The sequence below is a fragment of the Petromyzon marinus genome, chromosome 57 (genome assembly GCF_048934315.1).
Source record: "Petromyzon marinus isolate PM22_M1 ecotype Great Lakes invasive population chromosome 57, UKy_Petmar_22M1.pri1.0, whole genome shotgun sequence".
Taxonomy (NCBI): domain Eukaryota; kingdom Metazoa; phylum Chordata; class Hyperoartia; order Petromyzontiformes; family Petromyzontidae; genus Petromyzon; species Petromyzon marinus.
Genome location: NC_133723.1, coordinates 7134078 through 7162049, shown reverse-complemented (window position 1 = coordinate 7162049; position 27972 = coordinate 7134078). Strand labels below are relative to the sequence as shown.

The 27972-nt window shown below is 54.1% G+C and overlaps 2 protein-coding genes across 5 annotated transcripts in view; both read left to right on the top strand.

Moving 5' to 3' along the window:
- Window positions 1–3942: 3942 nt before the first annotated feature.
- Window positions 3943–27972, top strand: part of LOC116954943 (small conductance calcium-activated potassium channel protein 3-like) — a 53782-nt gene continuing 29752 nt past the window's right edge. For 3 of the 4 annotated variants that reach the window (XM_076052723.1, XM_076052721.1, XM_076052720.1), the window contains exons 1-3: window positions 3944–4972; window positions 13737–14964; window positions 22784–22879. In XM_076052723.1, the coding sequence (XP_075908838.1) occupies window positions 13765–14964; window positions 22784–22879 (1296 nt within the window). In that variant the 5' untranslated portion in view covers window positions 3944–4972; window positions 13737–13764. Of the gene's footprint in view, window positions 5707–13736; window positions 14965–22783; window positions 22880–27972 lie in introns of all 4 variants that reach the window. The other variant, XM_076052722.1, reaches the window with a different exon arrangement.
- On the top strand, window positions 11722–13687 carry LOC116954969 (uncharacterized). Its single transcript, XM_032975863.2, has one exon. The coding sequence runs from the start codon at window positions 11722–11724 to the stop codon at window positions 13249–13251; it is 1530 nt and encodes a 509-aa protein (XP_032831754.2). The 3' UTR covers window positions 13252–13687.

Below are 27972 nucleotides of genomic sequence, written 5' to 3'. Positions count from 1 at the left end.
CTAAATAATACTAAACAATACTAAATAATACTAAATAATACTAAATAATACTGAAATAATACAAAATAATACTAAATAATACTAAATAATACTGAAATAATACTAAATAATACAAAATAATACTAAATAATACTAAATAATATTGAAATAATACAAAATAATACAAAATAATACTAAATAATACAAAATAATACAAAATAATACTGAAATAATACTAAATAATACTAAATTATACTAAATAATACTAAATAATACTAAATAATACTGAAATAATACTAAATAATACTAAATAATACTAAATAATACTAAAAAATACAAAATAATACTAAATAATACTAAATAATACTAAATAATACTAAAAAAAACAAAATAATACTAAATAATACTAAATAATACTAAATAATACTGAAATAATACTAAATATTACTAAATAATCCTAAATAATACTGAAAAAATACTAAATAATACTAAATAATACTTAATAATACTAAATAATCCTAAATAATCCTAAATAATACTGAAAAAATACTAAATAATACTAAATAATACTGAAATAATACTAAATAATACTAAATAATACTAAATAATACTAAATGATACTAAATGATACTAAGTGGATGGCCCCTAAGGCCCACTGAGCTACGTTGCTCTGTTTCAGAAGCCACCTGGCCATCACAAATTAGAGCTCACGGAAGTGGCTTATCACGTGGACATTTGCAGCAGATAAGTGTCTGAATCGGACCTGGGCCTCGATTAAGTCGAGTAAGTGAGGCCTTATACGGGCACCGCTAACCGGTGTGGTGTGTACACATAAGTTCTGGGGGGGGGGGGACAAAGGCGACTAAATGTGATGCTGGCCACCCACTTCCTCGTCTGCCGTGCCGGCCTCAATAGATGCTCGCTGACTATATGGGGATGATCACGGTCTTGGATGAGCTGATAACTTCATTTTAAAACGGTATTATTTTTTGTTTAATGGTCCGAAACAAAAAAAAATCGCTAAAATATCTATTTTTAAATATAATATTGAGTATGTTTGTCCACTGATGACCATTTGTCTTGTTAACGCGGTTTGTTTACGCGCTATAAAAACGCGGGTTTTTTTCCCACCGATGTATATATTTGCTTCATTTCTGTACTTCGTCTTATTATTGCTATCGCATTTGTCATTTTGGTGACCCACCTCGCTCACTCTTGGAAATCTTCTGAATCGTCCCGGCACACATAGGGCCCTACATAAAAAAAAATCTGTATCATCGATAAAGTCCAACACGGCAATATCGTTTACAGATATCGATGCAAATCAATCAGAATCAGAACATGTATTTATACTGGAGGAATCCGATGAGCAACAAAAAAGCTCTTTTTCACAGATGTCCAGTAGTTTCACAGATTTCAAATCGACACCACAGATACCAACAATTCCGGGTCAAACCCAGAGAGGTGGTAAAGGTGGTTGGGCTGGTTGGGTTCGGGATGCCACCTTTTCCACAGGCCAAACTACCCAGACATATTCTCAAGTCCACTCTGGGGAGACAAACACGGCCGGTCCATTATTATTCCAACTTAAATCATCGTATTCTTGGTTCTTTCGGTAAAGTCACCACGTAGAAGGGACACGATAAAATAAAAAAATATAAAACAATAAAATTCTCACGACGTTTCGACTGCAACGCGAGCAATCGTCATCAGGTGTGATAACCACAGCAATAATATTTGAAAAAAGTAGCGTGGTTGCTAACGTTAAAAAAAAACCGCCACTTTTTTCAAATTTTCTTGCTCAGTTTTCACACCTGATGACGATTGCTTGTGTTGCAGTCGAAACGTCGTGAGAATTTTATTGTTTCATATTTTTATTATTTTATCGTTTCCCTTCTACGTGGTGACTTTACCGAAAGAACCAAGAATATGAATCCCTGCAGTCACGAAAGCTTTAAATCAAAAATTAAATCATCGTATCGTTATCATCACGATCGTCGTCGTCGTCATTATCATGAGCATGATAGCATCATAATTAGCCATCACATCATAATTCTAGAAACCAGTAGCAACATTATCATTATTACAGCAGCATCACCATCATAGTCACCAGCAGCAAACTACAGTTTCACCATCTATTGCATCATAATAAAAAAAAATTGCCCTTTTTTCTGGCAACAAAACTGAAACCTTTTTACGAGGAATCATGTTCACATTAACCACATTACCTGCAGTCAGAATGCATCATCTGGTCGAGCACCATATGAGACTAGGCTTTAAGAAAAGCTGTTTTCTGGTGTGGACCAATCAATTTCAAGGACAATGCATACATTATCAGAGTGTGTTTTTTGTTTGCATTCTGACTGCAGGTAGTGGTTAATGTGAACATGATTCCTCGTAAAGAGGTTTAAGTTTTGTTGCCAGAAAAAAGGGTAAAAAAATACCTATTATTATATTTTGCTACTGGCAAAGGAGGCCTCATGATGTCTATTGCATCATATTTATCATGATCAGTAAGGTAATCAACGATATACTTCGTCATCATAATCACCAGAGCGTTATAATCATAGCAGCCTTATCATGAGCAGTAGCAGTGTCATCCTGCTCATCATCAGTCCCAACATAACGATCATCATCAGTAGCATCACCGTATCCATCGTGCGCATCACCATCGATCGTCGCCATCACCATGGCATCATTTAACATCACCATCTGTATTGTCTGACCATCATCGTCAGCGCAGTAGCAGCAAGATCGCTAAGACGCAAGGTTCCACTTCGCGGCAAGCCAACAGTGGAGACCCACACGCATTTCTAGATTTGAAGCTTTCGTGACTGCAAGGATCCATACTCTTTGGTTCTATTCGGTAAAGTCACGTGGGTAAAAAATAAAACAACAAAAAACACGACGTTTCTAGTGATTTTTGTTGTTTTATTTTTTTACCTACGTGACTTTACCGAATATAACCAAAGAGTATGGACCCACACGCATCTTGCCCAGTTACCGTAGAGGCAGCAGCGAGGGTTGGTGGTGGCGAAACCCCCTTGCCGTGGCCATAGAAGAGATTGCCCATTCATTGTGTCGCCGGAAGGGCAGCACAGTAAATGGGGCTGGCGTCTGTTTCCATCTGTGCGGGGATAGAGTGTTTCCCCCTCGCACGTGGCGTTGGTGGAGGAGAGGGGGGGGGAGGGGGGCGGAGGGTTTCTCCAGGTTTTATCCCAGCTGGTATAGTGAATATAAAACACAAAATTCGTCAGGAATAATTTGGGGCCAGAAAACATCTTACAAAAAAAGAACAAGAAACCCAACAGCCATGAAGAGGCTCCTGGTAAAAGAGCCTCGCCCACTCGGCGTTCGGCTCTCCTGGACAAATAAGTGTAAACAAACAAAAAAGAAACGGACGATTGGTACTTGGTCGCCGCCATGGGAACGTGGAATTTCCGGGAGGGAGGGAGGTCGGTAGGAGGAGGAGGAGAGAGAGGGAGGGGAGGAAGAGAGGCTGCTTTATTTATAATTGGACGCGACAGGCAGCGTGACACGTGGGCCTCCTCCGTCGTCAGCGAGGCAGGTGGCGGCGGGCTGGGAGGCGCGAGGCCACGTGGGAGGCGCGGGGCCACGTGGGTGGCGCGGGGAGACGTCACAGAAGCGGGGCAAAGGAGCCCCGTGTAGCCTCGGCGGGCCCTCCTCCTCCTTCTCCTCTCTTCTTCTACCGCGGGCAAGTGCGGTGGACGAGGATGGTTGGGAGGGCAAAAGAACCGGTAACCGGTTTTTAGCGGTTATTTTCCCCAATTCGGTTACCAGCAATGGAATATTTTAAAAAAAAATTTTATTCACACAGACGAATATCCCCCCCCCCCCCTTCACGTTATAGCCTTAAGCAACGGACTGTCGGGGCAAGCGCTGTTAGCGAGCGCCTTGACATACACTAAGACAGACTGTAGGGGCAAGTGCTGTTAAAGAGCACCTATAAAGACCGACACGGCACACGAGGGGGTGGGTGGCCAGCACCACGCCCGACCGCCTTTGTCTCCCCCCAGTGGCGATGTTTACAAGTACTCATTCGAGGCTGAGCCGACCTAGGACCCGGTTCAGATCTTCGTCACCGGTGTTGGCCGTGAGCAACGCGCTAACCGCTACACTACCGCTCCCCCCCAAAGACAAAGATCCCCCGTGTAGCCTGTAACAGACTGTAGGGGCAAGTGCTGTTAGCGAGCACCTATGAAGGCCGGAACGGTACAATGTTTACACACCGCACCAGGTACTCATTTGAGGCTGAGTCGACCTAGGGGAGGCCCGGGACCGGTTCAGATAATCGTCACTGGTGTTGGCCGTCGCCAGGTGCATAGCGCAGCGTGCTAACCGCTACACTACCGCCCCCCCCCCACGCACACAGACACATACACAGACACACACAATGTGTGTGTGTCTGCACTCGAAAACCACAAAGCCCACTCTTGCACTTGGCCTATTCCGAGCATTGGTCTCTCCCAGCCAATGGGAATCCTGTTCCACACACGCACGCGCACACACGCACGCGCACACGCGCGCATACACACACGCGCGCACACACACACGCGCGCACACACACACGCGCGCACACACACACGCGCGCACACACACACGCGCGCACACACACACGCGCGCACACACACACGCGCGCACACACACACGCGCGCACACACACACGCGCGCACACACACGCACGCGCACGCACGCGCGTACGCACCCTGACACACAAGACAAAGATCCCAGTATCGCCTCGAGCAGACTGCTCGGTGCAAGTGGCGGTCGAGAGCAGCGCCGATGAAGGGCGGCGTCGAGGTGGTGGTGTTCGTCCATGACGCCCGACAGACCCTTGCCGCCCGACGTGGCGATGTTTACCCGCAGCACGGGGTGCTGATTTGAGGCTGAGTCGACCTTGGGGGGACGCGGCAGGACCGGCTCGGCGTCACCGGCGTTGACCGCGAGCGGGAATCGAACTCGGCGAGGCCCGGTTCGTAGCGCAGCGCGCTGACCACTGCGCCACCGCTCCTCCTCCAACACGACTACACTGACACACATATACACACATATACATACACATATATACACACATATACATACACACATATATACACACACATATACACACACACATATACATACACACACATATACACACACATATACACACACATATATACATACACACATATATACACACACACATACACATATATACACACACATATACATACACACGTACACGCACACATATACACACACATATACATACACACATATACACACACATATACATACACACATATACACACACACATATACACACATATACATACACGCGTACACACACACATATACATACACACGTATACACACATATACACACACGTACACACATACACACGTATACACACATATACACACATATACATACGCACGTACACACACACACGTATACACACACGTACACACACACACATATATACACACACTACACATTTGCGCTGAGCCAAATGCAGAATCACATTCACACACCGCTGTCTTGGGCCAACATTACCAACATCGCCTGCACCACACTCGTTCATCACCACCACCATCACCACCGTGGTAACGCAGTAATTACCATCAACAACAACAACATCGTCGTCACATTCAGAAGACATACAACCTGCTTGCATGAGCACAAGCAGACACCATCACGACCACCATCACCATTTTCAAAAGGTAGGCACAGCACACAGCGGGTGCGTAAGAATACACACCACCATCATCACCAACATCATCATAATCACCATCATAATCATCATCATCACGACTATCACCCGTAATTGTAACACTACATCATCAACTGACGAAGCGCGCAACAGTACATCATCGCCATCACTGCCACGACCACCAAACATCATCGCCAACGTCATCATCATCATCGACATCATCGGAAGCAACAGACAGACGCGCGGCGCAAGTACACACGCACACACACCATCAATCATCACCAACATCATCATCATCACGAACATCATCATCATCAGCAACATCATCATCATCCCGACCATCATCATCATCAGAAGTGCGCGCGAAGAACACACGCACACACACCAACACCATCACCAAAATCATAACCAACATCATCACCAACATCATCATCATTATCCCGACCATCATCAGAAGCGTGCGCGAAGAACACACGCACACACACCATCATCATCACCAATATCATCATCAGCAACATCATCATCATCATCATCCCCACCATCATCAGAAGCACGCGCGAAGAACACACGCACACACACCAACACCATCACTAACATTATCATCACCAACATCATCATCAGAAGCGCGCGCTAAGAACACACGCACACACACCAACATCATCGCCACCAATATCAACATCATCATCACTAACATCATCACCAACATTATCACCGTCACCAAAATCATCATCATCGTATTTTTTTAAACCGCTTTCAGTTTAGACACTTGAAGCCGGTGGCGGCGGAGGCGATGGTGGTGATGGTGGTGGTAGTGATGATGATGATGGCGATGGTGATGATGATGATGATGGTGTGGCGATGGGATGAAGCTTGCTGATTCAACAGGGCGTGACTGGGCTCACTTGCGAGGAAGATCCTCAAATCCACCCCCCACTCCGGATTGCATCGCATCGCATCCAGCGGCAAAGACACATCGTCATCATCATCGTAATTTTTAGTTTGCCCACTCGGGCCCCGGGCGACGAAGAGCATCTGCGTTCCGAGGAGCCGTCGCTCGACACAGAAGTGCATTTCTTCATTCCGCTCACAGCTGTCATCGGCGGGCGCCATCGCGCGAGCGTTGCAGCGGCAGCGAGATCGTTCACGATGACGACGGCGAGATCGTTCACGATGACGACGGCGAGATCGTTCACGTTGACGACGGGGAGATCGTTCACGATGACGACGGCGAGATCGTTCACGTTGACGACGGGGAGATCGTTCACGATGACGACGGGGAGATCGTTCGCGTTGACGGCGGCGAGATCGTTCGCGTTGACGGCGGCGAGATCGTTCACGATGACGATGGCGAGATCGTTCACGATGACGACGGCGAGATCGTTCACGTTGACGATGGGGAGATCGTTCACGATGACGACGGGGAGATCATTCACGATGACGGCGGCGAGATCGTTCACGATGACGACGGCGAGATCGTTCACGATGACGACGGCGAGATCGTTCACATTGACGATGGCGAGATCGTTCACGATGACGACGGCGAGATCGTTCACGATGACGACGGCGAGGTCGTTCACGTTGACGACGGCGAGATCGTTCACGTTGACGACGGGGAGATCGTTCACGATGACGACGGCGAGATCGTTCACGTTGACGGCGGCGAGATTGTTCACGATGACGACGGCGAGATCGTTCACGATGACGACGGCGAGATCGTTCACATTGACGATGGCGAAATCGTTCACGATGACGACGGCGAGATCGTTCACGATGACGACGGCGAGATCGTTCACGTTGACGACGGCGAGATCGTTCACGATGACGACGGCGAGATCGTTCACGATGACGACGGCGAGATCGTTCACGTTGACGATGGCGAGATCGTTCACGATGACGACGGCGAGATCGTTCACGTTGACGACGGGGAGATCGTTCACGATGACGACGGGGAGATCGTTCGCGTTGACGGCGGCGAGATCATTCGCGTTGACGGCGGCGAGATCGTTCACGATGACGACGGCGAGATCGTTCACGACGACGGCGAGATTGTTCACGTTGACGACGGCGAGATCGTTCACGTTGACGACGGCGAGATCGTTCGCGTTGACAGCGGCGAGATCGTTCATGATGACGACGGCGAGATCGTTCACGATGACGACGGCGAGATCGTTCACGTTGACGACAGCGAGATCGTTCACGATGACGACGGCGAGATCGTTCACGTTGACGACGGCGAGATCGTTCACGTTGACGGCGGCGAGATCGTTCACGATGACGATGGCGAGATCATTGACGGCGAGATCGTTCACGTTGACGATGGCGAGATCGTTCACGTTGATGATGGCGAGATCGTTCACGATGACGATGGCGAGATTGTTGACGATGACGGCGAGATCGTTCACGTTGACGACGGCGAGATCGTTCACGATGACGACGGCGAGGTCGTTCACGTTGACGACGGCGAGATTGTTCACGATGACGGCGAGATTGTTCACGTTGACGATGGCGAGATCGTTCACGACGACGGCGAGATCGTTCACGTTGACGACGGCGAGATCGTTCACGATGACGACGGCGAGATCGTTCACGTTGACGACAGCGAGATCGTTCACGATGACGACGGCGAGATCGTTCACGTTGACGACGGCGAGATCGTTCACGTTGACGGCGGCGAGATCGTTCACGATGACGATGGCGAGATCATTGACGGCGAGATCGTTCACGTTGACGATGGCGAGATCGTTCACGTTGACGATGGCGAGATTGTTGACGATGACGGCGAGATCGTTCACGTTGACGACGGCGAGATCGTTCACGATGACGATGGCGAGATTGTTGACGATGACGGCGAGATCGTTCACGTTGACGACGGCGAGATCGTTCACGATGACGACGGCGAGGTCGTTCACGTTGACGACGGCGAGATTGTTCACGATGACGGCGAGATTGTTCACGTTGACGATGGCGAGATCGTTCACGACGACGGCGAGATCGTTCACGTTGACGACGGCGAGATCGTTCACGATGACGGTGGCGAGATCGTTCACGATGACGACGGCGAGATCGTTCACGTTGACGACGGCGAGTTTGTTCACGATGAGGACGGCGAGATCGTTCACGATGACGACGGCGAGATTGTTCACGATGACGGCGAGATTGTTCACGTTGACGATGGCGAGATCGTTCGCGTTGACGACGGCGAGATTATTCACGATGACGGCGAGATTGTTCACGTTGACGATGGCGAGATCGTTCACGTTGACGACGGCGAGATCGTTCACGTTGACGCACCACCGCCTTGTGCATGAACAGGGTTGCTGGAGTTGCCGCTCGGTGGTAGGCGTCGTGTGTGCGGTGTGTGTGTTGGGTCCAGCGGTCGGCGCTACGCTGCCATATGAACCTGGCGACCCGGGTTCGATTCCCGCTCACGGCCACCAACACCCAGTGACGATTATCCGAACCGGTCCCGGGCCTCCCCTAGGTCGACTCGGCCTCAAATGAGTTACCTGGTGCGGTGTGTGTAAACATCGCCACTGGGGGAGACAAAAGCGGCCGGGCGTGGTGCTGGCCACCCAACCCCTCGTGTGCCGTGCCGGCCTTCATCGGCGTTCGCTAACAGCACTTGCCCCCACAAGTCTGCTGAGGCTACACGGGGGATCTTTGTCTTTGTGCGCCTGCGCTAAGCGGTAAATGTGCACAGCGGCGGCGGCGGTGACGGCAACTCCCACTGTTGTGCTGTACTCCCTGTGCTCCCGCGTCTGTTGACGCTCGCGCCTCCCCCTGTCGGCAACACGTGCGGCCGAGCGTTTGGTGAAGTATGGTCAAGTAAACGAGCACACCCCGAACCGAGCAAGGAGCTGGGACAGTGGACTGACACCACGTACCTGTACGTGTAAGCCTTAACAACATCATCGGCGTCACCTTCAGCCATGGCCAATCCACTGCTGGATGAATGCCTCCCCCCCCCCCATCCCCATCCCCCCTCCCTCCACCTTGTCGCTACCACCTCCTCTTCTCACGATCTTGATGCGATGTCACTGCGCCAATTCCGTATTTGACATCGGCAGTGCACCAGTAAACACGCAAACGTTGAGCCAACGTTGGCACGTGGTTGGAGCCGCTGGACCAACGTTGGGGCCAACGTTGGTTGGTTGTGGTTGGAAACCTTTGGACCAACGTTGAGCCAACGTTGAGCCAACGTTGGCATGTGGTTATAACCGTTGGGCCAACGTTAGGCCAACGTTGGCATGTGGTTGGAGCTGCTGAACCAACGTTGGGGCCAACGTTGGGGCCAACGTTGGGTCAACGTTGGCATGTGGTTGGAGCCGCTAGACCAACGTTGGGGCCAACGTTGTTTGTGGTTGGAAACCTTTGGACCAACGTTGAGCCAACGTTGGCATGTGGTTAGAACCGTTGGGCCAACGTTAGGCCAACGTTGGCATGTGGTTAGAACCGTTGGGCCAACGTTAGGCCAACGTTGGCATGTGGTCGGATCCGCTGGACCAACGTTGAGGCCAACGGCTTCGCGTGTCACGTGTGCGATATGGCGAGAAATACTTACTCCGCCGTCTCATACTCATCCATCGCGAAGATTGTGGATGTGGTGGAGGGCGAGGCGGGGGGGCAGAGAGGGTGCGGGGTTCATCTGTCGTGACTGGAGTCTTCTTTGTAATTCATTTCGAGCACTCATTCCCATTCATCAGCCGAGACTGCCACCAACAGCTGCTGTTGCTCTCCAGAGGCAGGGTGTGTTGTGTGCGTGGGGGTCTCTGTGTGAGTCTCTCTGTGTGTGGATACGTGTCTGTGTGTGTGTGTCTTTGTGTGTGTGTGTGAGGGTCTGTGTATGTGAGGGTCTTTGTGTGTGTGGATGAGTGTCTGTGTGTGTGTGTCTTTGTGTGTGTGCGGGTGTGTCTTTGTGTGTGTGTGGGGGTCTCTGTGTGGGTCTCTCTGTGTGTGGATACGTGTCTGTGTGTGTGTGGGTGTGTCTTTGTATGTGTGTGTGAGGGTCTGTGTATGTGAGGGTCTCTGTGTGTGTGGATGAGTGTCTGTGTGTGTGTCTTTGTGTGTGTGCGGGTGTGTCTTTGTGTGTGCGTGGGTGAGTGAGGGTCTGTGTATGTGAGGGTCTCTATGTGTGTGTGGGTGAGTGGGTCTATGTGTATGTGTGAGTCTGTGTGGTTAAGTGTCTGTGTGGGTGAATGGGTGAGTGGGTCTCTGTGTGTGTGGGTAATTGTGTGTGTGAGTAGGGGTCTGTGTATGTGTGGCTCTTTGTGTGGGTCTGTGTGGGTGAGTAGGGGGTCCGTGTACGGCCAACACCAGTGACGATTATCTGAACCGGTCGTGGGCCTCCCCTAGCTCAACTCAGCCTCAAATGAGTAACTGGTGCGGTGTAAACATCGCCACTCGGGAGACAAAGGCGACCGGGCGTGGTGCTGGCCACCCACCCCCTCGTGTACCGTTCCGGCCTTCATAGGTGCTCGCTAACAGCACTTGTCCCTACAGTCTGTTAAGGCTATACGGGGGATCTTTGCCTTTGGAGGCAGACGCCCTCCAGCAACAACGGGGGGCATAGGAGCGACGCTCACAACAACGAGCGAAGCGCCGTGCGGATAAAGCGCAGCAAATCGGCGCTCTGGGTAGCAAAGTTGATGGATCTGCCAGTCACCACAATCAGTCAACCCATGGGCGCCTGGGACTGTGACCTCTCAACCCAAAGTGCACCTAGCATGGCTCAAGCGCCGTGGGGACGTCACCTCCACTTAATGGTGAACGGCGGCGGCTACTGCTGTTGTTGTTGTTGCTGCTGCTGGTGGTGCTGGTGGTGTCAGCGGTTGCAAGTATCGGTGGTGTTGTTGCCAGCGATTGTATCGATGGCGTTCGAGGTGGTGGCATTCGTGGCGTGGGCCGCCGGCTGTGTTGCCGGCGGCGGCGTTAACAGGGCCCGGGTTAGGTTTAAGTGGGGGGCCGAGGTTGGTACAGCTTTGGGGGGATTGGGGGGCCCTCTGTGTACCGTAAATCCTTGCTCCCTATGGCTGTTTATTTTCCACCAACCTACTGTGCCGCGATGTCGGACAGGAGGCGGTTATCCACCGCCCGGGAGCTGCCACTGCTGCTGTTCGTTCAAACGCAAAGTACTGGACCGCAAAGGCGAAATCAAAGTTTTAAAAAGGAAACTCGCGTGTCACCGCTAGCGTCTCCGGTAGCGTCTCCGGTAGCGTCACGGGTAGCGTCTCCGGTAGCGTCTCCGGTAGCGTCACGGGTAGCGTCTCCGGTAGCGTCTCCGGTAGCGTCACCGCTAGCGTCACCGCTAGCGTCACCGGTAGCGTCTCCGGTAGCATCACCGCTAGCGTCACCGGTAGCGTCTCCGGTAGCGTCTCCGGTAGCGTCACCGGTAGCGTCTCCGGTAGCGTCACCGCTAGGGTCACCGGTAGCGTCACCGCTAGCGTCACCGGTAGCGTCTCCGGTAGCGTCACGGGTAGCGTCTCCGGTAGCGTCACCGCTAGCGTCTCCAGTAGCGTCTCCGGTAGCGTCACGGGTAGCGTCACCGCTAGCGTCACCGCTAGCGTCTCCGGTAGCGTCTCCGGTAGCGTCACGGGTAGCGTCTCCAGTAGCGTCACCGCTAGCGTCACCGCTAGCGTCACTGCTAGCGTCACCGCTAGCGTCTCCGGTAGCGTCACCGCTAGCGTCTCCGGTAGCGTCACCGCTAGCGTCACCGGTAGCGTCTCCGGTAGCGTCACCGCTAGCGTCTCCGGTAGCGTCACCGCTAGCCTCTCCGGTAGCGTCACCGGTAGCGTCTCCGGTAGCGTCACCGCTAGCGTCACCGGTAGCGTCTCCGGTAGCGTCACCGGCAGCGTCACCGGTAGCGTCACCGCTAGCGTCACCGGTAGCGTCTCCGGTAGCGTCACCGCTAGCGTCTCCGGTAGCGTCACCGCTAGCGTCACCGGTAGCGTCTCCGGTAGCGTCACCGGCAGCGTCACCGGTAGCGTCACCGCTAGCGTCACCGGTAGCGTCTCCGGTAGCGTCACTGCTAGCGTCTCCGGTAGCGTCACCGCTAGCTTCACCGGTAGCATCTCCGGTAGTGTCTCCGGTAGCGTCTCCAGTAGCGTCACCGGCAGCGTCACCGGTAGCGTCTCCGGTAGCGTCTCTGGTAGCGTCACCGGTAGCGTCACCGGTAGTGTCACCGGTAGCGTCTCCGGTAGCGTCTCCGGTAGCTTCACCGGTAGCGTCTCCGGTAGCGTCACCGGTAGCGTCTCCGGTAGCGTCTCCGGTAGCGTCTCTGGTAGCGTCACCGCTAGCGTCACCGCTAGCATCACCGGTAGCGTCTCTGGTAGCGTCTCTGGTAGCGTCACCGGTAGCGTCTCCGGTAGCGTCACCGGCAGCGTCACCGGTAGCGTCTCCGGTAGCGTCTCCGCTACCACCGCTCGTTGCCGGTAGCGCCGCGGCTCTTGACAATGACCGAAGTCGGTGGGAGACCCCCCCCCCCCCTCCCACCGTTCACTTGAGCATTGAGAGGCGATCGGTGGTTGTCTCATCTACACAGCTCCTGCAGTGCCCGTGATGGAAATTCCACATTCCTATAGCATGGGATTGTCGGGGTGGGCGAGGTTAGGATAACTGCTGTTAACCTCCCCACAAACTGGTACTTATTTTAATGACCCCCCCCCCCCAGGGGGGGATGATGAACTCTCGACCTTCCACCGGCCCGACGAGTCGCCGGACCGATCACCAGACGACCTCTGGGTTCACCATCGTGCTCCGCCATTGCGTGTGAGCCGGCGTGAAAACCTGCGCGTCGCGTTAGGGGTGGGCCTCGCCACCCTCAGGGTCCCGGGTTGCAGCCCCTGGGAGCCATCGCTTTAACGCAGCCCCCCACCCCCCCACCCCCCGAGTGGTGGAGGTGGCGATGGTGTCGGTTGTGGCCGTGCGTGGTTCTGGTTGTCGTGGTTGCGTTGGATGTTATTTTGCCTTCCACCGACCATCTCCTCTCTGCCCAACCCCCCCCCTCCCTCCCTACCTCCCTCCCTCCCCCGGCCCCGCCCACAGCTGACCGTCCTGGCCCCTCACGAGGAACATGGAGTTTACGAAGGCACGCTCCTCGAGCCCCTCCTGCACCGACTTTCAGGACGCGAGGTTTCGGCTGGCCTTGGACCCCTGCCTCCACGGCCAGGGCCCCTTCTCCGCAGGGGGTCTCCCCAGACACGGGACCTTCCCGGGACACCATCACCTCCACCACCACCAGCAGCAGCAGCAGCAGCAGCTGCAGCATTGCCTGATGCAGGGTCACTGTTGCTCTCCGCACGGCAGTCAGCTGAGCGTCAACCTCAGCGGCTGCTCGTGCCCTGAGACGGACGCTTCGCTGTCCCCGCTGCTGCAGAAGTTCTCGTGCAGCGCCTGCACCGCCAAGCAGCCGCAGCAGCAGCAGCCGCAGCAGCCGCAGCAGCCGCAGCAGCAGCATCACCAGCTGAGCAGGGCGTCGAGCCCGACGGGCAGCGTGCGGCGGGAGAGCAACGCCTTCACCGAGATCGCGATGAGCAGCTGCAAGTACAATGGCGGGGTGGTCAAGCCGCTGAGCCACCTGAGCACGTCCCGGAGAAGCCTGCAGGGAGGGCAGGAGGGAGACCACGGCGGCGACGCGGCCGTCTCGGCGAGGAGTCCGCAGCCCCTGCAGGGTCACTGCCACCACCACCACTACCACCACCACCAGCAGCAGCAGCAGCAGCAGACGCCCGAGATCGTGGTGTCGAGGCCCGTATGTGAACCGTCGCTGTCCGCGTCGGGGGTGCTGAGAAGTCCCTCCTTGCAGGGCGGCGCGCAGTCGCTCCACCGCCAGTCTCCGCTGTCACTACCTCCTCCTCCTCCGCCGCCGCCTCCTCCTCCTCCGCCGCCGCTGCCACATCATCAACACCACCACCAGCAGCAGCATCATCAACAACAGCAGCAGCAGCATCATCATCAACAGCAGCAGCAGCAGCAGCATCCACCGCCACCCAATACTCCACCTCCTCCTCCGCCGCCTCTTCTGCCTCCCGCGCCGCCGCCGCCGCCGCCGTTGCCGCCGGCGCGGTGCTCCACGGGCTCGACGGCGAAGGCGTGCAGCAGCAGCAGCAACAACAACAAGAAGAAGACGCAGAACATCGGCTACAAGCTGGGCCACCGGCGGGCGCTGTTCGAGAAGCGGAAGAGGCTGAGCGACTACGCCCTAATCTTCGGCATGTTCGGCATCGTCGTCATGGTCATCGAGACCGAGCTGTCGTGGTCCGTCTACGACAAGGTGGGCGGAGGGCGGGGGGTGAGGAGTGAGTGAGGAGTGAGTGAGGTGAGTGAGTGAGGTGTGAGTGAGGTGAGTAGGAGTGAGTAGGAGTGAGTGAGGTGAGTAGGAGTGAGTGAGGAGTGAGTGAGGTGAGTAGGAGTGAGTGAGGTGAGTAGGAGTGAGTGAGCAGTGAGGTGAGTAGGAGTGAGTGAGGTGAGTAGGAGTGAGTGAGGAGTGAGTGAGGAGTGAGTGAGGAGTGAGTGAGTGAGTGAGTGAGGAGTGAGTGAGTGAGGAGTGAGGTGAGTAGGAGTGAGTGAGGAGTGAGTAGGAGTGAGTGAGGTGAGTAGGAGTGAGTGAGGAGTGAGTGAGGAGTGAGTGAGGTGAGTGAGGAGTGAGGTGAGTAGGAGTGAGTGAGGTGAGTAGGAGTGAGTGAGGAGTGAGTGAGGTGAGTGAGTGAGGTGAGTAGGAGTGAGTGAGTGAGGTGAGTAGGAGTGAGTGAGTGAGTAGGAGTGAGTGAGGAGTAAGTGAGGAGTGAGTGAGGAGTGAGTGAGTGAGGAGTGAGTGAGGTGAGTAGGAGTGAGTGAGCAGTGAGGTGAGTAGGAGTGAGTGAGGTGAGTGAGGAGTGAGTGAGGAGTGAGTGAGTGAGGAGTGAGTGAGTGAGTGAGGAGTGAGGTGAGTAGGAGTGAGTGAGTAGGAGTGAGTGAGGTGAGTAGGCGTGAGTGAGGAGTGAGTGAGGAGTGAGTGAGGTGAGTGAGGAGTGAGGTGAGTAGGAGTGAGTGAGGTGAGTAGGAGTGAGTGAGGAGTGAGTGAGGTGAGTGAGTGAGGTGAGTAGGAGTGAGTGAGTGAGTAGGAGTGAGTGAGGAGTGAGTGAGGAGTGAGTGAGGAGTGAGTGAGTGAGGTGTGAGTGAGGAGTGAGTGAGGAGTGAGTGAGGTGAGTGAGGTGAGAGGAGTGAGTGAGGAGTGAGTGAGGAGTGAGTGAGGAGTGAGTGAGGTGAGTGAGGAGTGAGTGAGGAGTGAGTGAGGTGAGTAGGAGTGAGTGAGGTGAGTAGGAGTGAGTGAGGTGAGTAGGAGTGAGTGAGGTGAGTAGGGAGTGAGTGAGGTGAGTGAGGAGTGAGTGAGGTGAGTAGGAGTGAGTGAGGTGAGTAGGAGTGAGTGAGGTGAGTGAGGTGAGTAGGAGTGAGTGAGTAGGAGTGAGTGAGGAGTGAGTGAGGAGTGAGTGAGGAGTGAGTGAGGAGTGAGTGAGGTGAGTAGGAGTGAGTGAGGTGAGTGAGGTGAGTAGGAGTGAGTGAGGAGTGAGTAGGAGTGAGTGAGGAGTGAGTGAGGAGTGAGTGAGGAGTGAGTGAGGAGTGAGTGAGGTGAGTAGAAGTGAGGTGAGTAGGAGTGAGTGAGGAGTGAGTGAGTGAGGTGAGTAGGAGTGAGTGAGGAGTGAGTGAGGAGTGAGTGAGGTGAGTAGGAGTGAGTGAGGAGTGAGTGAGGTGAGTAGGAGTGAGTGAGGTGAGTAGGAGTGAGTGAGGAGTGAGTGAGGAGTGAGTGAGGTGAGTAGGAGTGAGTGAGGAGTGAGTGAGGTGAGTAGGAGTGAGTGAGGTGAGTAGGAGTGAGTGAGGTGAGTAGGAGTGAGTGAGAGGAGTAGGAGTGAGTGAGGTGAGTAGGAGTGAGTGAGTGAGGTGAGTAGGAGTGAGTGAGGTGAGTAGGAGTGAGTGAGGTGAGTAGGAGTGAGTGAGGTGAGTAGGAGTGAGTGAGGTGAGTAGGAGTGAGGAGTGAGTGAGTGAGGTGAGTAGGAGTGAGTAGGAGTGAGTGAGGAGTGAGTAAGAGTGAGTGAGGTGAGTAGGAGTGAGTGAGGTGAGTAGGAGTGAGTGAGCAGTGAGGTGAGTAGGAGTGAGTGAGGTGAGTAGGAGTGAGTGAGGTGAGTAGGAGTGAGTGAGGTGAGTAGGAGTGAGTAGGAGTGAGTGAGGAGTGAGTGAGGTGAGTAGGAGTGAATTAGGTGAGTAGGAGTGAGTGAGGTGAGTGAGGAGTGAGTGAGGAGTGAGTGAGGAGTGAGTGAGTGAGGAGTGAGGTGAGTAGGAGTGAGTGAGGAGTGAGTAGGAGTGAGTGAGGTGAGTAGGAGTGAGTGAGGAGTGAGTGAGGTGAGTGAGGGAGTGAGGTGAGTAGGAATGAGTGAGGTGAGTAGGAGTGAGTGAGGAGTGAGTGAGGTGAGTGAGTGAGGTGAGTAGGAGTGAGCGAGTGAGGTGAGTAGGAGTGAGTGAGTGAGTAGGAGTGAGTGAGGGAGTGAGTGGGGAGTGAGTGAGGTGTGAGTGAGGAGTGAGTGAGGAGTGAGTGAGGAGTGTGTGAGGTGAGTGAGGTGAGTAGGAGTGAGTGAGGAGTGAGTGAGGAGTGAGTGAGGAGTGAGTGAGGTGAGTGAGGAGTGAGTGAGGTGAGTGAGGAGTGAGTGAGGTGAGTAGGAGTGAGTGAGGTGAGTAGGAGTGAGTGAGGTGAGTAGGAGTGAGGAGTGAGTGAGTGAGGTGAGTAGGAGTGAGTAAGGTGAGTAGGAGTGAGTGAGGTGAGTAGGAGTGAGTGAGGTGAGTGAGGAGTGAGTGAGGTGAGTAGAGTGAGTGAGGTGAGTAGGAGTCAGTGAGGAGTGAGTGAGGTGAGTAGGAGTGAGTGAGGTGAGTAGGAGTGAGTGAAGTGAGTGAGGAGTGAGTGAGGTGAGTAGAGTGAGTGAGGTGAGTAGGAGTGAGTAGGAGTGAGTGAGGTGAGTAGGAGTGAGTGAGGAGTGAGTAGGAGTGAGTGGGGTGAGTAGGAGTGAGTGAGAAGTGAGTGAGGTGAGTAGGAGTGAGTGAGGTGAGTAGGAGTGAGTGAGGTGAGTAGGAGTGAGTGAGGAGTAAGTAGGAGTGAGTGAAGTGAGTGAGGAGTGTGGTGAGTAGGAGTGAGTGAGGTGAGTAGGAGTGAGTGAGGTGAGTAGGAGTGAGTGAGGTGAGTAGGAGTGAGTGAGGTGAGTAGGAGTGGGGAGTGAGTGAGTGAGGTGAGTAGAAGTGAGTAGGAGTGAGTGAGGTGAGTAGGAGTGACTGAGGTGAGTAGGAGTGAGTGAGGAGTGAGTGAGGTGAGTAGGAGTGAGTGAGTGAGTGAGTGATGTGAGTAGGAGTGAGAGAGGTGAGTAGGAGTGAGTGAGGAGTGAGTGAGTGAGGTGAGTAGGAGTGAGTGAGGTGAGTAGGAGTGAGTGAGGTGAGTAGGAGTGAGTGAGGTGAGTAGGAGTGAGTGAGGTGAGTAGGAGTGAGTGAGGTGAGTAGGAGTGAGTGAGGTGAGTAGGAGTGAGGAGTGAGTGAGTGAGGTGAGTAGGAGTGAGTAGGAGTGAGTGAGGAGTGAGTAAGAGTGAGTGAGGTGAGTAGGAGTGAGTGAGGTGAGTAGGAGTGAGTGAGGTGAGTAGGAGTGAGTGAGGAGTGAGGTGAGTAGGAGTGAGTGAGGTGAGTAGGAGTGAGTGAGGTGAGTAGGAGTGAGTGAGGTGAGTAAGAGTGAGTGAGATGAGTGAGGAGTGAGTGAGGTGAGTAGGAGTGAGTGAGGTGAGTAGAAGTGAGTGAGGTGAGTAGGAGTGAGTGAGGTGAGTAGGAGTGGGGAGTGAGTGAGTGAGGTGAGTAGGAGTGAGTAGGAGTGAGTAAGAGTGAGTGAGGTGAGTAGAAGTGAGTGAGGAGTGAGTGAGGTGAGTAGGAGTGAGTGAGGTGATTAGGAGTGAGTGAGGAGTGAGTGAGGTGAGTAGGAGTGAGTGAGTGAGTGATGTGAGTAGGAGTGAGAGAGGTGAGTAGGAGTGAGTGAGGAGTGAGTGAGTGAGGTGAGTAGGAGTGAGTAAATGAGTGAGGAGTGAGTGAGGTGAGTAGCAGTGAGTGAGGTGAGTATGAGTGAGTGTGGTGAGTAGGAGTGAGTGAGGTGAGTAGGAGTGAGTGAGGTGAGTAGGAGTGAGTGAGGTGAGTAGGAGTGAGTGAGGAGTGAGTAGGAGTGAGTGAGGTGAGTAGGAGTGAGTGAGGTGAGTAGGAGTGAGTGAGGTGAGTAGGAGTGAGTGAGGTGAGTAGGAGTGAGTGAGGTGAGTAGGAGTGAGGAGTGAGTGAGTGAGGTGAGTAGGAGTGAGTAGGAGTGAGTGAGGGAGTGAGTAAGAGTGAGTGAGGTGAGTAGGAGTGAGTGAGGTGAGTAGGAGTGAGTGAGGTGAGTAGGAGTGAGTGAGGAGTGAGTGAGGTGAGTAGGAGTGAGTGAGGTGAGTAGGAGTGAGTGAGGTGAGTAGGGTGAGTGAGTGAGTAAGAGTGAGTGAGGAGTGAGTGAGGTGAGTAGGAGTGAGTGAGATGATTAGGAGTGAGGAGTGAGTGAGGTGAGTAGGAGTGAGGAGTGAGTGAGGTGAGTAGGAGTGAGTGTGGTGAGTAGGAGTGAGGTTAGTAGGAGTGAGTGAGGAGTGAGCAGGAGTGAGTGAGGTGAGTAGGAGTGAGTGAGGAGTGAGGTGAGTAGGAGTGAGTGAGGTGAGTGAGGAGTGAGTGAGGTGAGTAGGAGTGAGTGAGGAGTGAGTGAGGAGTGAGTGGGGAGTGAGTGAGGTGAGTAGGAGTGAGTGAAGGGAGAGATGAGCAGGAGTGAGGAGTGAGAGGAACAGGAATGAGGAGTAAAGACTATCAGGAGGTCAGTGGCATGGCAGGGCCCTTGTCGTGAGCATCATCACCATCATCATCTTCATCGCTATGATTACACATCATCTTCACCACCACCATCATCACCATCTTCACCATCATCATCACCATCATCATCACCATTATTATCATCATCATCATCATCACCATCTTCAACATCATCATCATCATCACCATTATTATCATCATCACCATCTTCACCATCATCATCACCACCATTATTATTATCATCATCACCATCATCACCATCTTCAGCATCATTATCACCCAGCAGTCGTAGTGTAGCTGCAAGGGGGTGAAAGGAGAGGAGTGATGTGATCACACGATTTAGATCTGGTTAAAATCCGGGCTGCCGAGTCTTAAACATACTGGTGTCTATTTAAAACGCCAGCAAGCAAGGCATTGCAGTAATCCAGTCTGGATGAAATAAAGACATGCGCCAGCCTCTCGGCATCAGGAAGTGTCAGCTTAGGTCTTAGTCGAGTCAAATGGATATGCTATTTTGGTAATATAATATACGTGGGCCTCAAATGTCAAAACAGGGGTCTGGGATAACACCCAGGTTTCTGACCTTCGCGGAAGATGGAATTTAAGCCCCGTCTATGGCCATACTGAAACCCGTCCAAAGTCACGCACTTGCCCTGGAGAACCTGAGGACCTAATCTCCGTCTCATCGCAATTGTGTTTGTTGTTGAAAGTTCATTTAGTGCGTCCACAAATTGACCCAGGCAAGGCAACGCGATAGCACGGACACCACCACCCTGGCATCGTGGCTCACCGGATACCTCCCGTCCAAGTCAAGATTCTGACCCCGGAGATAAATCTTGCGAGCCATCGGGCATTAAGGCGAAACTCCCGAGCCATGACGACAACACAATCGTGTCCAAGGGGGGGCCTGGCGCACGCACAGAGCTCAACAACGGTCGGCCCCCATAGCTGAGCACCGGGGAAGCCGCGAAGACACTAAAAGCATTAAGGAGAGGAACGGTCGTCCGTTGAGACGACCGTTCTCTCTGTCTATCTGTCTCTCTCTCTCGTGTTCTGGTGGACAAGTGTGACAAAAGCCAGCAGAGGAGCGGTAGCTGAGATGCCCACAGAGATTCGAAGGGGGCGGAGGGGGGGGTCCCACGTGGTAGGAGGTTTGCCCCAGGCCTTGCACAGCCACCACGGACGACCTTGGGGGCCACTGGCCGAGCTAGTGGGGGTGGCACGTGCCCCCCCCCCCCCCCCCCCCCAATGATCCGATCGAAATCTCTAAAATCGAAATCCCTCATTTCGATCGGATCATTGGGGTTTATTCGTAATACATCGGCATTTTGCGGCCCCCACTGCCACCGTGTAGCATATTATTACGTGCCGGGGGCTCTGTGAGATGATGGGACAATAGCCTGAGTCCATAATTGGCATTAAGTAACGGCAACGCGGTTATAAGCGACTCGCAGAATTGTGCGCAGTTGCGTCTACAGAGTCCACGACTTCCCTGAAGGCATCGACACCTTCAGCGAGCGCGACGCCGATCGCTAACAACGCGGTTCGCAATTCGACACCTCGGTCGATGGCCGAGCCATCGCCGCACACGCGTCGAATAAAAAGCAAGGGACAAGTCCTTTACTCACGAACAACTCCTCTATCATTCTTCATTGCTGGAGGGGGTTGGCCCGCTCTACCTGAATATCCTGGCTTGGCCATTGCTTGGGGTCCCACGGTGACTGACCCGGTCATCGCTCATGACGCTAGTCCCCCCCCCCACGCCCACCCCCTTTAAATCAATTAGCGTTCTCCGAAATCTTCGCGACTTTGCTTCCGTGCGGTCAGGGGTGGGCGGGGGGGAGGGGTGGCAAGAGTAATTGGGTTGAGCTAATTATTTTTCTTTTTACCAGGTAAGGTCCGCTGAGCGAGTTCCAGACGGCCGCTCGCCTTGAGTTACGATGCGCTGGAACACGGAGTGTCAATCTTTATGGGGGTCCCCTAGAAGGTTTGCACACGTGTGTCGGGAGGACGTGTGTGTGTGTCGGTGTGAGTGGGGAGCGGTGGTGTAGCGGTCAGCGCTACGCTGCGCTACGAAACCGGCGACCCGAATTCGATTCCCGCTCACGGCCAAAGCCAGTGACGATTATCTGAACCGGTCCTGGGTCTCCCTAATGTCGACTCAGCCTCAAATGAGTACCTGGTGCGGTGTGTAAACATCGCCGCTGGGGAGACAAAGGCGGTCGGTCGTGGTGCTGGCCACCCACCCCCTCGTGTGCCGTGCCAGTCTTTACAGGTGCTCCCTAAAAGCACTTGCCCCTACAGTCTGTTAAGGCTACACGGGGGATCTTTGTCTTTGTGCGGGGACGGTGGCGCAGTGGATAGCGTGCTGTGCTACGAACCCATCCACTCGAGTATTAAACAAAACTAAACAAAATTTATTTTTTATTTTACCGGGTAAGTCCCACTGAGCGTTACAGCTCATTTTTTTTTTCAGAAGCAACCTTGCCATCACAAATGAGGGCTCAGCGAAGTGGGCTCGTCATTGCGTGGATGCTGGTAGCAGCCAAGTGCCCTAAAACGCAACGTTCCATTCGAAAATGGAACGGCGATGTGACGGTGGACGACGACCCCATAACGACTGCCTCCGCCGTCCACACTTAGGGGCCGTCCATAAATGACGTCACGCACCTGGGGGGGGGGGGGCGGGGTCAGACATTTGTGACGATGTGTGACGATGGGGGGGGGAGGGCGGAGGTTTGAGAAATGTGACGGCCCCGATATAGACGACACGTTCTGCTTAATTAAATTGACTTTAATAAATGTTTTCTCCTATACAACATCAGAGTGCAGCGCCGCATTAATTGCGCGCTACAATGACAATAGTTTAAAGCGATTTGAAGCATGTTTTATTTTGGGGGGGGGGGGTGGAGGAGGAGGGGGGGCAGAGCTTTGTGACGTCATATTTGAGGGGGGGTTCTGATTTTTTGTTGTGACGCCGCGTGACGAGGGGGAGGGGGGGGGGTAAAAAATCGTTCAAAATCGCGTGACGTCATTTATGGACGCCCCCTTAGCCCGTGTACCAGGGTTTGGTGCAGAACGGACGCTCGCGCGATGGGGGGGGGGGGGGGGGGCGGGGGGGTTGTTGCACCGGTGCCGTCGTTTGTGACCGGGCTATCCGGGGGGGCAGGGGGGTGGGGATCATTGTGTGTGGGGTTTGGTCTCTGCGTGCTTTGCAGGCGTCCCTGTATTCGCTGGCCCTCAAGTGTCTCATCAGCCTCTCGACCATCATCCTGCTGGGCCTCATCATCCTGTACCACGCGCGGGAAGTGCAGGTACCTCGCGTTAGACCGCGCGCGGGTGCGTGCACCCAGCCTGGCACAAGCCCCGCGCCGGTGACGTCGCCGACGCTTTTGGTGGCGAACGGCCCTCGTCGTTTCTGCGTTCTTTGTGGGGAGCGGCGCCGTGTTTAACCAGCCTGGAGAGTGTGCGCGGCGCGCGCGCAGCTCGCAGATCCTTGAAAGGTCGGGACGCGGTCCCATCGGTGAGTGCCTCCGGCGGGCGAGGCTGCCGGGTCGCGCGGCCCCGCGTGCCCAGCCACCGCGTGCCCAGCCACCGCGCTCCCCAAAGCAGTTTCTCTCGACGGGACGGAGCGTAGACCTGTGCGAGTGTCCACGCGTGTTTTCCGGCGCTCGATGGCGTGTCCGTGCGCGCGCTGTGCCCTTGAGCGACGTGCACGTGTGACCGCCGCCTCTGCTATATCTGTCACCGGTCCCCAGACCCCGTCGCTCCGCGTCTCTCGCCCTTCAAGGACACCGGCCCCCTCTCGCCGAGACCCCCACCCACACCACCCCCACCACCACCCCCCCCCCACCCTCCCCCCCCCCCCCCAGATGTCAACTCTTCCCCCACCTCCCACGGGACTCACAGAGCCGCACGCAGGCACGGTAACAGCTCGCGGTGACAGCTCACGGCCTTCGAGTTGAGAGAGGGGCGGCCGTGGTGGCCACGCTGCTGCTGCTGCTGCTGCAAGCTGCTGCCTCTAGTCCAGCAGCAGCAGCAGCGAGGGTCGGAGGATCGCTCGCAGACCTCGCCCGAAAATCCTTCACCCGTGGGTGGCCGTCGAGGAGGGTCCCATGCACGTGAAGTCACTCCGACGGCTCTACGCTAGGAGCCTCTTTATCACAGACACAGCGACGACGCTAGCGCCGTGTGCTTCGCTCTTAGTTCTGAAGCTCGTCCCTTCCCTCGGACGCCCCCCACCCACTCCCCGAGTGCTCCCTCCTTCTATTCTTCTTGAGCCCTCTTTCTCGAATCTTCCCTCGCTGTTTTTTTCTCTTTTTTTCCCCGCAGCCAAATCCCCGTCGTCCTCCTCCTCCTCCTCCTCGCCTCCAGGCTCCGCTCTTGTTTCCCCCGCTCGCATTCATTCCCTCCAATCTCTTCAACCCACCGCCTCCCGACCAACAGTCGTGGAAGCCCCTTTCCGCCAATAGGAGGCCTTGGCTTACTTTTTTCAATTACAGTTTGGCTGGACGTTGGGCTTGGGGTGAGCGTCTCTTTATTAGAGGGGGGGGGGGGGCGGGAACGCTCGAACTCGCGCAGATGTAACAGATGGATATTAGCCCACACACTTTTGAGAACCGCCTTCTCCTCCGCGAGAGCTTGGCGCCCGAACTGCGCCACACGCCCCTCCCCGCATGGCCTTGCGGGGAGCTTCGGAACGTCTACCGACCTGGAGGCGTACCGATGAAGTTACGCGTCTTACTCTGTCGGAATGGGAAAGAGGTTACATTTTGATTCAAAGCTTTCGTGACTGCAGCGATTCACATTCTTGGTTCTTTCGGTAAAGTCACCACGTAGAAGGGAAACGATAAAATAATACAAATATATGTTGCTTTATATAGATATTTTATTATTTTATTGTTTCCCTTCAACGTGACTTTACCGAAAGAGCCAAGAATATGGGAAAGAGGTTATTGAGAGTTTGCACGTGGGAGGACGCCGGAGCACCCGGAAAAAAACCCCGCGCGTGCGAGGGGGAAACGCTGTACCCCGTAACGGATGGAACACGTGGGGTCCACACCGTCTGCTCTACCGCCATATCCTGGCAGAGCCAGGGGTACGGCTCCTCCTCGACGCCCACCCACGGGAAGGGAGTTTCACAACAACATCCGTGTGTGCGATCCATCGTCTCTCGCCGCTGCCTCCAGAGTGCTGGATGACGGGCAGCCACGTGCAGCAACGCAGCCACGACCGCCGCCACCGCCCCAATTTTCGTGGATGAAATGATGCGGTGATGTGCCGCTGCTTGCATGGGCAGGGGCATTCCTCTTCACACGCCCGCTGATGTTGATGTTAGAGCAACAACTGTAATTCTACATCGGGGTGGTGGTGGTGGTGGTTGATGAGCCAGACGATTGTCCCAGGAACAGCGGCGTGGTGCTGTGATGATGCTCCCGTGATGATGCCTCCGTACAGGTCTCTGTGTGAGTCTATGGGTCTCTGTGTGAGTCTATGGGTGTCTCTGTGTGAGTCTATGGGTCTCTGTGTGAGTCTATGAGGCTCTGTGTGAGTCTATGGGTGTCTCTGTGTGAGTCTATGGGTCTCTGTGTGAGTCTATGGGTCTCTGTGTGAGTCTATGGGTCTCTGTGTGAGTCTATGGGTGTCTCTGTGTGAGTCTATGGGTCTCTGTGTGAGTCTATGGGTCTCTGTATGAGTCTATAGGTATCTGTATAAGTCTATGGGTCTCTGTGTGAGTCTATGGGTCTCTGTGTGAGTCTATAGGTCTCTGTGTGAGTCTATGGGTCTCTGTGCGAGTCTATAGGTCTCTGTGTGAGTCTATGGGTCTCTGTGTGAGTCTATGGGTCTCTGTGTGAGTCTATGGGTGTCTCTGTGTGAGTCTATGGGTCTCTGTGTGAGTCTATGAGGCTCTGTGTGAGTCTATGAGTCTCTGTGTGAGTTGATGGTTCTCTGTGTGAGTCTATGGGTTCCAGTGTGAGTCTATGGGTCTCTGTGGGAGTCTATAGGTATCTGTGTGAGTCTATGGGTTTGGGTGAGTCTATGAGTCTCTGTGTGAGTCTATGGGTCTCTGTCTGAGTTTATAGGTCTCTGTGTGAGTCTATGGGTCTCTGTGTGAGTCTGGGTCTCTGTGGGAGTCTCTGGGTCTCTGTGTGAGTCTGGGTCTCTGTGGGAGTCTCTGGGTCTCTGTGTGAGTCTCTGGGTCACAGTTTGAGTCTATGGGTCACAGTGTGAGTCTGGGTCTCTGTGTGAGTCTCTGGGTCTCTGTGTGAGTCTGGGTCTCTGTGGGAGTCTCTGGGTCTCTGGGTGAGTCTCTGGGTCTGGGTGAGTCGATGAGTGTCTGTGTGAGTCTATGGGTCGCTGTGTGAGTCTCTGGGTCTCTGTGTGAGTCTATGGGTCACAGTGTGAGTCTATGGGTCACAGTGTGAGTCTCTGGGTCTCAGTGTGAGTCTATGGGTCACAGTGTGAGTCTCTGGGTCTCTGTGTGAGTCTATGGGTCACAGTGTGAGTCTCTGGGTCTCTGTGGGAGTCTCTGGGTCTCTGTGTGAGTCTCTGGGTCACAGTTTGAGTCTATGGGTCACAGTGTGAGTCTATGGGTCACTGGGTGAGTCTCTGGGTCTGGGTGAGTCGATGAGTGTCTGCGTGAGTCTATGGGTGTCTGTGTGAGTCTATGGGTCTCTGTGTGAGTCTCTGGGCTCTGTGTGAGTCTATGGGTCACAGTGTGAGTCTCTGGGTCTCAGTGTGAGTCTGTAGATATCCGTCGTCCTCTTCGTGTTGATGTACAGCAGCGGCTGCGACCTCACGTCGAGGTGATGAGCCAGGCGATTTTGCCACCGGGAGCAGCCGAGTGGTGAATCGCGTCTGCTGTGACGATGCCCCCCGCCCCACCCCCAACTCCTCGCCCTGCTCCGTGTGTTGCGAGTCGGGTACCCAGTCCACGTGACTCGGCTCCGTGGTTCTGCTCTGGGGTGGTAAACAGAGTCTCCCATTGTGTGTGTGCATCGTTATCATCATCATCATCACCACCATCACCACCATCAGTATCATCACCGCCATCATCATCACCACAACCACCATCATCATCACCACAACCACCATCATCATCACCACCATCATTATCATCACCACCACCACCACCATCATCATTATCACCACAACTGCCATCATCATCACCTCCATCATCATCACCGCCACCACCATCATCGCCACCACCATCAGGGTGGTGAAGTCGCACTGTTGAAGGTCAAGCAACGCTGCTGCTGCTGCGACTCGGCCGTGGTGCACAACAACAACAACTCAAACCCGACCGCGTGCCGTATCAATAACCACACTGTGGTGCCTTCATAGGGAATGCGCCCTTTGTATGTAACCGGTGCGACGTTTCGGTCAATGGGCCTTTCGCATGTAACCGGTGCGACGTTTCGGCCAGTGGGCCCTATCTGCGTCGCGTCACGTGTACGGAGGAGAGCTGCTCGCCGTTCGGGTCGCACCGTCGCCTCGGATTTTTCAAACGCGACCAAATAAATCGCCATGGAACGTACTTCTAAGAAACCTGCGTGCCGCAATTAATTTCCGCTCGCGGCCGAAATTAATTGCGCCACGCCGCCGCTACGCGCGCGCAATTTACGCGTCCCTGGGTGCGGAAAAAGCTCCCCTCTCGATTGCCGATCGCATTACCGTGACGAATCGGCGCGTTGCTGTTTCGTCTCATTACTGCCCGCGGGTGCCTTTTCACCGGCGAAACGGCCGCGCGGGGGGCTTTGATGAGGTCCGGGGTGGACACGCGCGCGTCCACCAACTCGCTCAACTGCCCACTCAAACCCGCACAACCGCTCGGCCGCCGACTCGCTCGTTCACTCGTCCTGCCACCCGCTTGCTCGCCTGCCCGTCCACCCACCCACCTACGCTTAAGTTCAACCGAGCACTCGCTCGCTCATCCACGCACTCGCCCATCCACACACTCGCTCTCCCAACCCACCCATGCACACATTCGCTAAATCACCCACTCGCTCATCCACACACTCGCTCTCCCAACCCACCCATGCACACATTCGCTAAATCACCCACTCGCTCATCCACACACTCGCTCTCCCAACCCACCCATGCACACATTCGCTTATTCACACACTCGCTCATCCACACACTCGCTCTCAAAACCCACCCACTCGCTCATCCACACACTCACCAATCCAGCCAAGCACTCTTTCACACAATTACCACCCAAATCCACAACCCAACCACCAACTCACTCCCCCACCCGCCCCCACCCACCCACACACCCACCTACCCAATCACTCACGCATACACCAACTTGCTTGCTAGTTCACGTAACCAATCTACACACCTACCCACCTACCTAATCACCTATCTATTCACCCACCCACTCACCAATGTACCAACCTACCTTCGT